We start from the raw sequence: 12,504 nt of genomic DNA, 5'->3' as shown, positions 1-12,504 counted from the left end.
CTCCAATAAAAAGGAAAAGAATAGAATAATACCCATGGACATTTCTTTAGAAAAAGAGGGATTTATTAAGCTGAGACTATTCATCAAGCTCCCACAGGAGGAACCAATTACCTGTAATTTGAGTGCTTCGCTACCCTTGCATCTTTTTTCTTGATTCATTAAGAAAACAATGGCAGAGACTTACAAAGAAACGAAAACAATGCTAGAGGAGCTCATTTCTGCGTTCCTCAGAATCCTCTTTGACCGTATGGCGTCTCGTGAGATGGTCAACTTTACAGACCGTCTCCAGCAGCGTGTTGAAAAAGAGATGGATAACATCACGAAGTCCATTGGCAGCCAGCCAGCAACAGGAGAACAGCGATCGGATGGAAAAACATCTTGTCAGCCCACTCTCTCGAGCCAGGATATTCCCAGCCAGCCAGCAACAGGAGAACAGCGATCGGACAGAAAAACATCTTCTCGGCCCACTCTCTCGAGCCAAGATATTTCGACGCTCCTCGCACAGCTCAACCAGGCTATGAGCCAACAGCAAAAGGAGATCGCATTGTTGCGAGTAGAGCTGGCTCAGCTTACTGCCGCTTTCAGTGTGGGGCAATGCAGATTAGTCGATGATCGGCAAATACATGAGTGCAGGGCCTTGAAAGTCGAACATATTACGATCGAGCATGCAGAGGATTGACAGGGCAAACTTGTCACCCCCGGGGTTGCGATTTCTTTTCCTATGATGGTGTATTACTAACCACAAATTGTTACAGCTTTCCAAGTACTACCTAAAATACTCGTGGAAGTGTTCTTTGTTTTTCTCTTGCTAATGTGTTGTTTACTGTCTCTCCTTAAATGTACAATTTGTGTAGTCCTATATATTAATTAGATGTGTGCACCTTATGCTATTCGAGCACCTATTTGTGCATATAAATCTTATTCGAGCACCTATTTGTTTATGTAAATCCCATTAGGGCTCTCTCTCATTTGATGCCCAGATTGACTGCAATTTGATGACCCAAATTGCAGCTAATCCACATCCTCCGCCATATGCTTTTCTTTGATATCCCAATCATCATGAGTTTTATTTGAAAAATCAAGAGTTTTGGCTTCAAATTACATGATACATGTAAAATTACGAAATTTTGTTTAAGTAACCATTTCAGTTTGCCTATTAGACTCCCAAATATCGATACAGAGAAATGCTGGATTTCCTTTTCCTTCTTTTACCTTGTCTTTTGTTGTGGATTTCCTTCAACCAAACAAAAAATGGGCACACGACAGCTCGTGCACTGAGCTCAATTACAAATAAGCTTTAAGTAAGAGTCCCTCATATACCTCCTATAATAATGCAATCTGTGAGTTCTGATTCTTGGCCTCCATGGAATAGTATGTGCTTACAGGCAAAGAAGATCAGACCAATGTCAAGTCAAAATGAATCCTCAGCTATATTGTTATACAAAGCACTAACTTGCATCATTCAAGAAGCCAAAATATATGGTTTTACTACAGAACAAAACCTGTATGAAGAAAGGGGAAGCTAGTGTGGTTCTTAAACAAAAGAAGCCAAGTAGTATACATTCCCATCCCCCCCCCCCCCCCCCCCCCCCCCCCCCCACCAAAAAAAAAAAAAAAAAGAGGAAGAAATGATTGATGGATTAGAGAACTCTAGACTATATCATTAATTTTGCCAGTTGATGCTTTAATGCCTTGATTCCTCACCAAATACCTCTGTGTTGCAAATTGGGCATATCTGACAAAAACACAGGATTATAAGATCAGTCACTCGGCAGAAATAATGCAGATCTAGTATTTTGAAAAGGTTCAGCTTTTATGAGAGCATTGACTGACCTTGTTAATGCTAAGCCATTTGGTGATGCATTCCCTGTGGTAAACATGCTTGCATGGCAATTTTATTTGCCGGTTGCCTCTTTTGTACCTCATCTGGCAAATCACACATCTGTTTGCAGACAATACCAGTATGAACAGATGAACAGCTCCACAAAAAAGTAATAGAGAATAGGGAAAGACCAATTAAAAAGGAAAATTTTGCATCTAATTACTATTTTCTGAAAGTTGCAGCAACACCTTCAATCAACACTTCGAATTCATATATAAGCAACACTACATAAGAGGAGCTTAATAACAATATTTAAGTTCACAGTTTCTGGAGAAAAAACAAGGTTGAGGTGCTCACTAGAAACAAATGACATCAACGGATCTTTACCTCCTTTAAAGAGTTGTAAGTAACTTCAAGATCTTTTTTCTTTTTTCTTTTTTTTGTAATAAACATCGAAACAGGAGGAGAAGAAAAAAGAGAGAGAAGAAGTGTTGTAAGTGTTTCAAAGAACCCATACCCTGTAACCATATTCTAATACAATTACTTCTGAAATAGGCACTTATCATAATTTCTACACTTTTTTCTCCTCGGTATTCGTAATTTTGCTTCAGGAAAATCTAAACTATATTAAAAGCACAAACAGGGTGAAACTATGAGATGCAAGCGATGGTATCATCATCACTAAACAACCCCTTAAACTAAGCAATTTTGCTTCACGCTAAAGCCATCAATGCATGACCTTATATAAGAATGACTCATTGTAGTTCCTATTTTAGGCATTTATTTTCATAGCAAAACAAACTCATCCACACGTGTAACCATCATTGCACCAGCCACCAGACTAGTCAAGCAAGCACAATGTTGTCAAGTCTCATGTTGCGGTAATGTCAAACCATAAATTAATTCACTTTCCATAGACAATTATAACAATTTCTCCAACATGTACTGTGCAAAATGTTTTTTTTGGGGTTAGAAAAATAAGAAAGCTAATTTTGGTTTAGGAAAAAAAAAAAAAAACAGTTTTCTAGTAAGGTAAGTTATGATCGCATATAAAAGAAACAGATAATAGAACTGATTATCTATCCCATGACTTTACAAAACTAATGGTTAGAAACGTTTAAATGCACATAAATACTTAGATTTCTTAAAGAAGTAAGCAAAAATGGCATTTAATACAAAGCCAAAAGTAACCAGATAGAATTGCAAGATTATAGCTATAGGTGAATAAAAGTTGGCATTATTAAAAAAAGGCATCTATAAAGTAGAATTACCTCTCTCTAGATTTCTTTGTTGAGAAGAAGTTTTTAAATCTGTACTTTGAAGTTGGAAGCAAACTAATAAGCTCCTGTGAAAGACCCCGATTTTGAGTTCCAACTACCTCACCTAAGTCAAGTAATTCCTGCAGAACAGCACACAATTAATGTGCTCTGACTTCTACCCATTATGATTTCAATAATAGTTATGCTATAATAGTTTCCTACTACAGAAACACCAAACACTAACATTCAAAGCACCAACCAAATTTGAATGATAATTACATCACTCATTTTAAAAATTTTACTAAGATTCCGCTTGCCCCAAACATAAACATAAATTTGTTAGACATGTCTGCCAACCTTTAAAAGCCAGCCAATGTTCCTAACTCTTGAAACAAACGCATAATCTGGATTTAGGTAATTCTACACCACATATATCAGTTTTTTGTACAATGATAGGTAATTGTTTATGATGTGTATCAGATGTGAGGTTTGCATACAAAATGATAGTTTAAAAGGTTATTATGAGGATTACCAAATAAGCTGATTGAATATCTCAGTATTACAATCTCAGTTATAGGGAACAAAACACAATTAATTCATCCCTTGTATTTTGCAATATAAAAGCAGTTCTCCTAGCCCCCAAAGTGCTTTGTCAGCATTAGCCAGGTGTGATTGCTCTTTAAGTATCCATAGTATACATAGTCTCAATTTCATCATTTAATGAATTAAGTTAAGTAGATAAAAAAAATCTTTGTGTTGCACATAAATGAGTTTAGTGCTGAACCTTTTCATTTGTTTGGTGTTTGACTGCATAGGGGATTGGAAGGGGGGGGGGAGAACACTTTCCTACTTCTAACAAATTTATTTCATCCAGTAAAGCCAAGGCCCAGTGAAAGTGCTTCTACTGCTTAATAGTAGAATATCATCACCCAAAAAAGTGCAATTACTTGGTTTAAAAATATGCAAATATACTACATTGTAAGTAAAATAATACGGCAAACTATATATAGTAACCTCGTAAGTCATGTTATCAAGATCAACATTGTCTTGCCATGTGACCTGCAACAACACACGTAAAAGTTAAAATGCTTTCTCAGCTTTTGGCATCAAGACTGCAGATTCTACCCCTAAAGTTAGCAATTGCAATTGAAAACAAACAAGTACAAGATTCCAATTAAAAAAAACAGAAATTGATAAGGGTATTATTGTTAACATGGAACTACAGTAGAGAAGAGAGGAAGGATGTGGATGATAATGACCTAACAGATGAGGATTTTAATGACAACCATAGAAAAAGAAGTTGCACAGAAATATGAATGGTGATGATGCTGCAAGTAGAGAGAGTGATGTTAATTCATATTTACGTTGAGAATCATAAGTAGGTGATAAAGGATTATCAGCAGGGAAGATCCAGAATCTAGACCCTTTCTTTTTCCTGGATGCAGGATGTTAGCTCATCAAAAGTGATGCAAAGTTAGGGATTTATTCTTAAGGACGATCCAGAATACAATACAGTGGATATGAATAATTTTATTGCTTGATAGTAAATGTAAAAATAAGTCTATATAAAAATTGATTGCGTATGGTGAAGTTTCTAAGAAAGAGAACAACTATTTGCAGTAAAGCAACTTCTTTGTTATTGGAGATTTTATGAAATTACAAAATTGAGAGTAAAAATTAATATTTGGTAAGAGACAATAGAATTCTTAAGAACAATCCAGAATCCAGAACATAGGATGTTACCTCATGCTTTGAAAGCCATAAGTAGTGTATAAGGAATTGTAATTTTGAGCATCACCCAGGGAATATAACAGCAAAGTTGCCAAAATTATTTTTTATTTTCGTTTTTGATTCCCTAGAGACCCATTGGCTTTAATCCCCTCCACTGGTAAAACAAAAGGCCCACTTAATTTCTAATGAACCGACCAAATGCCAGAATTCTTCAGGGAGGGGGGCAAATGCAGGGAATTGACCCAATTCTGAGCCTAAATCTAGGTTCCAATTGTGCTTAAGAGAGTTCTTAGATGTGTATCATATATGAGGGTAAAGAGAGTTGGTTCAAAAAAACAGATTATTTGATACGAATAGATTATTAGGTTGAAAGCAACTCAACGGCATCAAGACAAAATGATCTCAATTTCTTCGTTGGATTATCTCATGCGCAAGATACTTTAGAATTGAGTGCATCAGTGTGCGTGTGTATGTATGCACATTGATGCGAGCTGCACTTCTTAAACATAGATGTATTACCTAAGCATAAACTAATGTCAATGAGAAGCAATCACCCAAAAAAAAAAAAAGAGAAAGAAAGGGAAGCAATCACATAAAGCTGCATCAGCAAGCAAGCTTCGTACCTGAGAACTATTACTATTAGGATGAGTTGGACTGCCTGCAAAGGTAAAGAAATAAATGAATATTGGATATGATGGTAACTACCATATTATCAGATTAATGCTTAAAAAATTGAAAACAGCTTCACTTGAATGACTCAAGGACAAAACAAGCTTCTCTTATACTAACATTCTTCAGGGATAGCATGCACACCCATGACTGCATCTCCTTCTGACTGTGAGTGTAAGTGTGAGTGTGAGTGTGAGTCTGTTGTTGAAGGCTCTTCATCCATTGTTGAAGGGTATTCCCAGCCACTCCTGCTGACCTCCGTTCTTGCTAAATGATCATTTACCTCATAAGGACCACAATACGAAGAACTCCCCAGACCAGAAAATCCAAATTTGTATGCGTTCATATTCATTGACCAGTATGCACTTTCCTGGACACGGAATAAAAAAAGAAAACAACATTTCATCTTATGGCAGCAATTCAATATGATGAGTAAAATACATTATATTCTAGTGAGAACCTATACATACACCAAAGAAATTTCTCACAGATTGCGTTGTTGAATGCATTAAAAAAAGAACCCTAAATCAACAATTTCAATACTTATAAACAGGCATTTCCAGCAGATATACAGGAAAACTCCAACCGCCATGACTGATGCAAATGGATTTTTGTGAATCAAACATCTGAGCCTCCAAATTGCTTAAGTGATATGCATAGTAAAATGTTGTACCATTCGACCATCATCATCCGTTAATTTCAGTGCCACCCGAACTTATCAAAAAAAAAAAAAAAAATCAGTGCCACTCTTAACGCATCAACTTTTGTGTGCTCTAGAAACAAACAGTAATTTTATTTTTATTTTTTTTCATTTTTTTTCTTTACAAAATCCTTTAATGCCTTACTCACCTATTGCCTATGAATGAAAGAATGTATCTTCCAATGTAAAAGAAAAAAAAGGAAAAATAAATGCACAATCATGGATAACCAACAAACATAGGTAACCAATCCAAATGCATGAACAACCTAATCGGACATATAACTGTCAAGATTTGACAACAAGAAATACCTGATCATGCATTGGTACAGCATGACCGTAATTTACCGGTACATGTGTAAGGTCGTCAAAGAAGTTCATAAAACTTTCAGTAATCGTGTAAGGAAAGCCAGTGTTTATGTAATGCACCTCCATTTGTCCATTCCCATTCATATTTAAACCACTATATAGACTCCGATCAACAAAACAAGCTGCAAATTACCACACAATTTAACATTAGCAACTGTAAACTCAGTCACATATGACCCAAAAAGCAAATTAAGACCAAAACAAAAAAAATTAAGGAATGGAATTCAAATATATTCTACATATTAGGCTTCTGGGTTTGCTTCAATCAAATTGCTGAGCCACTTTCAATAACCCTGCAAAAGAATAAAAATGCAGTTAAAAATCACACTGTAAGGTGTAACTATTAGCGGGTCTCTCTAATTCATGAGGGTACACATTGGCAGTTTACAGAGACTGAATCGGCATTTACGGCTCATTTTAGTTCTCAACAAAATTTTCGCCAAAAGAAATTTACTTTTTTTTTCCTCGCTAAACCTCCGTTTGGTTGCTGAGAAGCAGAAGAGGAAAAGAAACAAAATTTTGGATATCACACACCACAGAGCCAACAAAAACACACTTATCTAAGCTGACAAGAGAACTTCCACATTCTTCAGAACCCAAAACTAAATACAACACAGCATTCCTAATTTTCCTTTCCTTTCAGTTTTCTCAGAAACCAAACGGCGGATTACAGAAAAAGTTTCCCAAAACATTTTCTTTCATCAAATCTCTCGGCTAAGCTAACATGAAAAAATTTCATCTTTTTATGTTCCCTTAAGAAAACAAACACAGAACATAAATTCCATGTTTTATTATTTCCCGTTTTTTTCTTGCATTTTCTCCAGTTTCCTCAGAAACCAAACCAAACAAAAAACAAAAATAGAAAATTTCCATAACAATTAATCGTAAATGAAATGGAAATTTACCAGTGGAAGCACATTGAGAAAAAAAACTGAGAGACAGAGAAAAGGAAACCAAATGAACACGGCTTGAAATTCAAAGGACTCTTCTGCAAGTAGACATCAAAATTCAGCTAAGAGAACCAAGAAATAAAACACTAAAAATACAAACTTTACATTCAGAGAGAGAGAGAGAGAGAGAGAGAACAAGCACATTGATGGGAGTTGAAGCTTTAGAACACAGACAAATGGAGAGGGGTCTCTGTGTGTGTGAGAGAGAGTGAGTCTGTTGTGTACACGAAAGTGAAACTGAAAGTAGAAGGAAATGGGTTTTCACTCTCTCTCTCTCTCTCTCTCTCTCTCTCTCCCTCATATCCAACTTTCTCTCTCCTGCTGATGCTTATATGCTGGATTTCAGTAAAAAAGAAAAACGATGTCGTATCTTCTGTAATTATGGGGACAAAACTGCAGAACCAATTTTCACATATTTCCACTTACTATTACTGCTTACATCATTATTTTAACTTCCTATTCTTGATCTTCGAGTTTTGTTTGGTATATCCCTATAAAGCTGGAATAATTCCAAACATAGATTATTTCAAAAAAAAAAAAAAAATATTCCAAATGTAGATTAGAAAAAATATAATCCCAGCATCGATAGACCAGAATTGGTTGTAATTTGTTAACCGAATTACAGTTTGTCCCATTCCTGCAATAGAGAGGACTCTAATGAGACATACCATACTCGACCTTAACATGTTGATCATGTTGGAGCAAATGAATCCTATTAAAACTTTATCTCAATTGACTGTCCAAATTAGAAATTTGGATCCATACCAATGCGACACATGTAAAGAAGTAATGTATGGTATACCATAAAACAATGGAATTTAGTAATTTACAAAGAAGTTTTAAAAGGTTTTAATTATCAAAAGAAAAAGTTCTAAAAGATTTGAAGTCAATTATACTGTTGTGCTTTCTATTGAAGGATTACAAATCTTTTCTTGAAAAGTAACCTACTCTATTTCTTTGGGTATCACTTCCAAACACATATACTATTTGTCAATGTCATATAAATATGTTTTGCTACCATTTTCTGAAGAGAAATGATATTTTCATATTTTTTATATATTTTTTTTGTACATTTTATTTTTAAGTTCATATTTAGATTTATGAGGTGATGTAGAGTTCTGCAAATTCAATAATGAATTTAATACTTAATTGTATGGAGATATATAAGAGAGATAAGTGTATCATTTCTTATTTCTAAATGGGGTGCTAAGATCTCGGGAGAATATGAAGTCTAAGAATGCGTTTGGGATTGCAATTTCGTAGACAATAAGTACGATTTTAAACAAAATCACAGAACATAAATCATTTGGGTACTGTGTTTTTAAACATTGCGATTTGAAAAAACGCAAAAAATCTACTTTTTCAAATCGCATGTAAGATGGTGTTTTTTTGAAAACGCATAATTTTAAAGGCTAAATAGCGATTTTACCAAACGTTTAATTGCGTTTTTAAAAATCACTTTTGTCAAATCGTACATTTTAAAATCGTTATTTTAAATCGCACTTTTAGAAATCGCAAACCCAAAAGAATTCTAAAGATGGATCTTTGGATAAACTGTTTAGCTACCTCCATTTTTATTTTTCTCTTTTTTTTTTCTTTTGTTCCTTTATCCTAAGCAAATTTGAATTAAGGAAAATGCTTTCAGATACTATAATTCTTTTACAAACTTATTTTGAAAATTTAATAGATAATTTTAATTATTTAATGATTGACATTATAATTAATATCAATATAATATGAGCTGTCAATCAACTTGTAAGTAAGAAACTTATAATAATCTGTTAAAAAAAAAAAAAAAAAAAAAAAAACTTAGAATAATAATTATAATAACGTTAACAACACTCTTAAATTTAATAAGCAACCCAAAGTCCCAAGAACTATAACCTAGATGTTAATGGATAATTTTTTATTTTATTTTTCAGTTTTTAAAGAAAAAGAATTAAACCCATAAACAAACACCTTTTATTCTTGCAATGTGATAATCTCAAGAAGTTTAGTAATAAACAAAAAAATAAAATAAAATAATTGACCAAAGAAGATAGGTAAAAAGTCGTTTCCACAGCCGGTGAGATCTCTGGCAGCCGCACTTACCATAAATCTGTCTCTGCGCAATCCTTGCCGTACAGCTGTACAAATCTTCAAGGTTTCCGATCCCCACAAATTGCTCAATCCAAAAGGAGTTTGGTCCCCCGAACAACTACAAGTCTACAACAGCTTTAAAGTAAAACAAGATAAGGTTCATCAATTAATAAAAAGTTCAAAATTTCTGACCAAAATCTTTGAAAATTCCAACTGCTATGACCTTGCTTCATTTAGACTCTCAACAAATTTATTTAAAAAAAATAAATAAAAAAGAGAGAAAGTATATGAATTTTACCTAATAATTGAATTCTAACCGACAAGGCCGGTGTTCAAACAGTCCGAACAAACGTCTGAATAGGTAAAATTCGGGTGTCCTCTTGCTGCTAATATTGCATGCAAATGATGCAATACATGCAGCTTATTACACACGCTCTCCCTCCCGGCATATTTATCACGAGAAATGATATAACTCATTCTGATGTCATTTTGGAATGACATAAATGTAATAAAAAAAATTAAAAAATTACATTTATGTCATCTAGAAGGATATAAATGTAATTTTTTTTTAATACATTTATGTCCTTCCAGATGGGCATCAAAATAACACTAGAAGAAGCTATAACATTTCTCATTTATCATATAGTCAATGGTTGTAAAAAAAATTATGAGGAAGGTTTATCCTTTTTCTCAACACATGTACATCTTCTCAAGTTGATGGTTCTCATTTTCTAGTAATTAGAGGTACTTTGAAAAATTGTTGCTACTAAACTCTGAGTAGACAAGGCTAATTTAAATAAGCAAATGTAACAATATTGTCCATGCATTTGGGATTTTGTTATTTGTGCTTATAAATAATGCATAATATTGACATATTAGTATTCTTCATGCAACATTCAAGACCGAGCGAATGATTCTATGAAAGTACGTCGATTCTTCTTCTTATTTTTCCCTAATGATATACCATTCCTTTTTCTTTCAAACGATGGATTTGAATTTTTGTGGTTCACTTGTAGTTATGTCTCACTTGATATTAAGTAAATTTGAATAAATGGGTAAGTTATGTTACCATAACTAATATTAGGTGAGGTATATAACTACTTACTAAAGCTATAGTGACAGCCATCATATCCTACTACATGCGGCAATAATTGTTTCTGTTCATAAAGTTGAAGACAACCAAACATAACTTGTTTACTGTGTCAATTAACATGTAATTAAAGGATGTTAAAATTTTTGTTAGTACATAGTTGACGTGGCTTTAATCACGTGCAGCCGATTGTTCAAAAGTTATAAAAGAATTGTAGATTTAGCATTCGTTTCAACATTATATCCGGGATGAACCGCCTCAATCAAGGACCTCGCTTCTAATTCGTGTCTGCAAGATTTGGTTAGCAGGTGATTAGAGAATGTTAAAATTTTTATCAATAGCAGACGTGGCTCCAATCACATACTGACACTTATCAAAAAGTTATAAAATAGTTGTAATAACCGGGATGACGTTACTCTCAATATATAGCCGGGATGAACCACCTCAATTAAGGGACTTCTTCAAGATTTGGTTGTTGATTTGTTGGAGAAAGTGATTGTATATGTTACTGCATTCACATCCCTTAAACATGCCACTCAGAAAGTTGGTTGAAGATAGATAACCAGAACCAGCTGACTTTTATGTAGTTGTTGGGTGAGCTTAGTTAAGAACTGGCTTTATCACTGCTTACTTTTTTCTTGTTATTTTTTTCTTGAACATCCCATTAATTACTTGGGCCAAATTCTTTTTCTTGTTTACTTTTTTCTTCCAAATATTGATATATAGATAAAAATTTCCTCCAAGTTGGGATTGAAAATTTGTCTCTAATCCAGTTTATTAAACTGATATCTGTCCTCAGAGCATGCACATACAATTTGAAAACACATGTGATAATTGTGTGCTCTAAAGACATGTCAATTTAATAGATTATGTTGAAGAAATTTCCTCAAATCCAATCAATTAAACAAGCATATGTTTTCAGAGCATATGATTCTCTTGTGCATTATTAATAGGATTAATAGAGATGCACTTGCAATTTAAAAATACGTGTGAAATCATGTCCTCTAAAGACAGATGTCAATTTAATAAACTGTGTTGGAAGAATCTTCTCTAACCCGATATAGAGGGAAACTTTGTTATCAATATAATGAGAGCACACAAGATATAAATTTCCTACGAAATGAGTTGTAAGAATTCTTCCAACTCGATCTCTAAATGTGTCATTTGTCTTTTAAATATCTCATATGTAAGAAACACATTTTTTTATTAATATTATTAAAAAAAAAAAAAAAACAAATAAACTTGTACTTCTCACATGCTAAGGGACAAATAACACTCTTAGAGGCCGAATTGGATGAATTTTTATAAAACCTAATTTGTAAAAAGTTTATGTGAGACCACAAAATACCCTAATAATAAAGCTGCCCCATGTAACCAAATTCAATGAATGATAAAGGAGATCTCTATTGTCATGGGATACATGGTGCCAAAGTAGACCTTGTTCGCAAGCAAGGAATCAATCTTTCCAGTCTAATTATACCTGTGCATGCACACGTGTCTTGTTGTGAGAGAGAGAGAGAGAGAGAGAGAGAGAGAGAGAGAGAGATTATAAGGAACTTCAAAAAGCTGGTCAAGAATTGACGAAAGGGAGAAATAGTGCATCTCATACAAGTTAGTGTTTTGTGGAGCAGCAATTATTCCAAAGAGATTTGTTATGAGTCAACTTAATAAAGTTGGATTAGTTTAATAATTATGTTTACAAGAACACTTCCAACTCGATTAGTTGAAGTGTTGACTTCTTTTCTTGTGGCATCTTCACAGATCAAACAAAGAACAAGATTTTTGAATCCCAATATGCACTTTGCATAGTGTAAGTTAAGAACTCAAAATCCACTTTC

The 12,504-nt window shown here is 33.9% G+C and overlaps 1 protein-coding gene across 1 annotated transcript; it reads right to left on the bottom strand.

The window, feature by feature from the left end:
* Positions 1 to 1,591: 1,591 nt before the first annotated feature.
* Positions 1,592 to 7,787, bottom strand: LOC133880098 (E3 ubiquitin-protein ligase BIG BROTHER). Its single transcript, XM_062318980.1, has 10 exons — positions 7,640 to 7,787; positions 7,453 to 7,535; positions 6,787 to 6,840; positions 6,491 to 6,669; positions 5,602 to 5,851; positions 5,436 to 5,470; positions 4,096 to 4,140; positions 3,094 to 3,221; positions 1,834 to 1,942; positions 1,592 to 1,735 (listed from the first exon to the last, which is right to left on the bottom strand). Exons 4-10 carry the CDS (start codon positions 6,629 to 6,631, stop codon positions 1,685 to 1,687), a joined length of 759 nt encoding a protein of 252 aa, XP_062174964.1. The 5' UTR covers positions 6,632 to 6,669; positions 6,787 to 6,840; positions 7,453 to 7,535; positions 7,640 to 7,787; the 3' UTR covers positions 1,592 to 1,684.
* Positions 7,788 to 12,504: the final 4,717 nt, after the last annotated feature.

The sequence above is a fragment of the Alnus glutinosa genome, chromosome 10 (genome assembly GCF_958979055.1).
Source record: "Alnus glutinosa chromosome 10, dhAlnGlut1.1, whole genome shotgun sequence".
Taxonomy (NCBI): Eukaryota; Viridiplantae; Streptophyta; class Magnoliopsida; order Fagales; family Betulaceae; genus Alnus; species Alnus glutinosa.
The sequence above is the reverse complement of the archived record's forward strand: the minus strand, read 5'-3'. Positions and strand labels throughout refer to the sequence as shown.

Excerpts from the sequence above, each read along its gene's own strand:
- LOC133880098 (XM_062318980.1), bottom strand. The coding sequence starts at position 6,631 with ATGAATGGGAATGGACAAATGGAGGTGCATTACATAAACACTGGCTTT. Across the intron at positions 3,222-4,095 it reads TTGATAACATGACTTACGAG|GAATTACTTGACTTAGGTGA; the intron begins GTTACTATATAT and ends GCTGTTCTGCAG. Across the intron at positions 1,736-1,833 it reads AATGGCTTAGCATTAACAAG|ATATGCCCAATTTGCAACAC; the intron begins GTCAGTCAATGC and ends TGTTTTTGTCAG.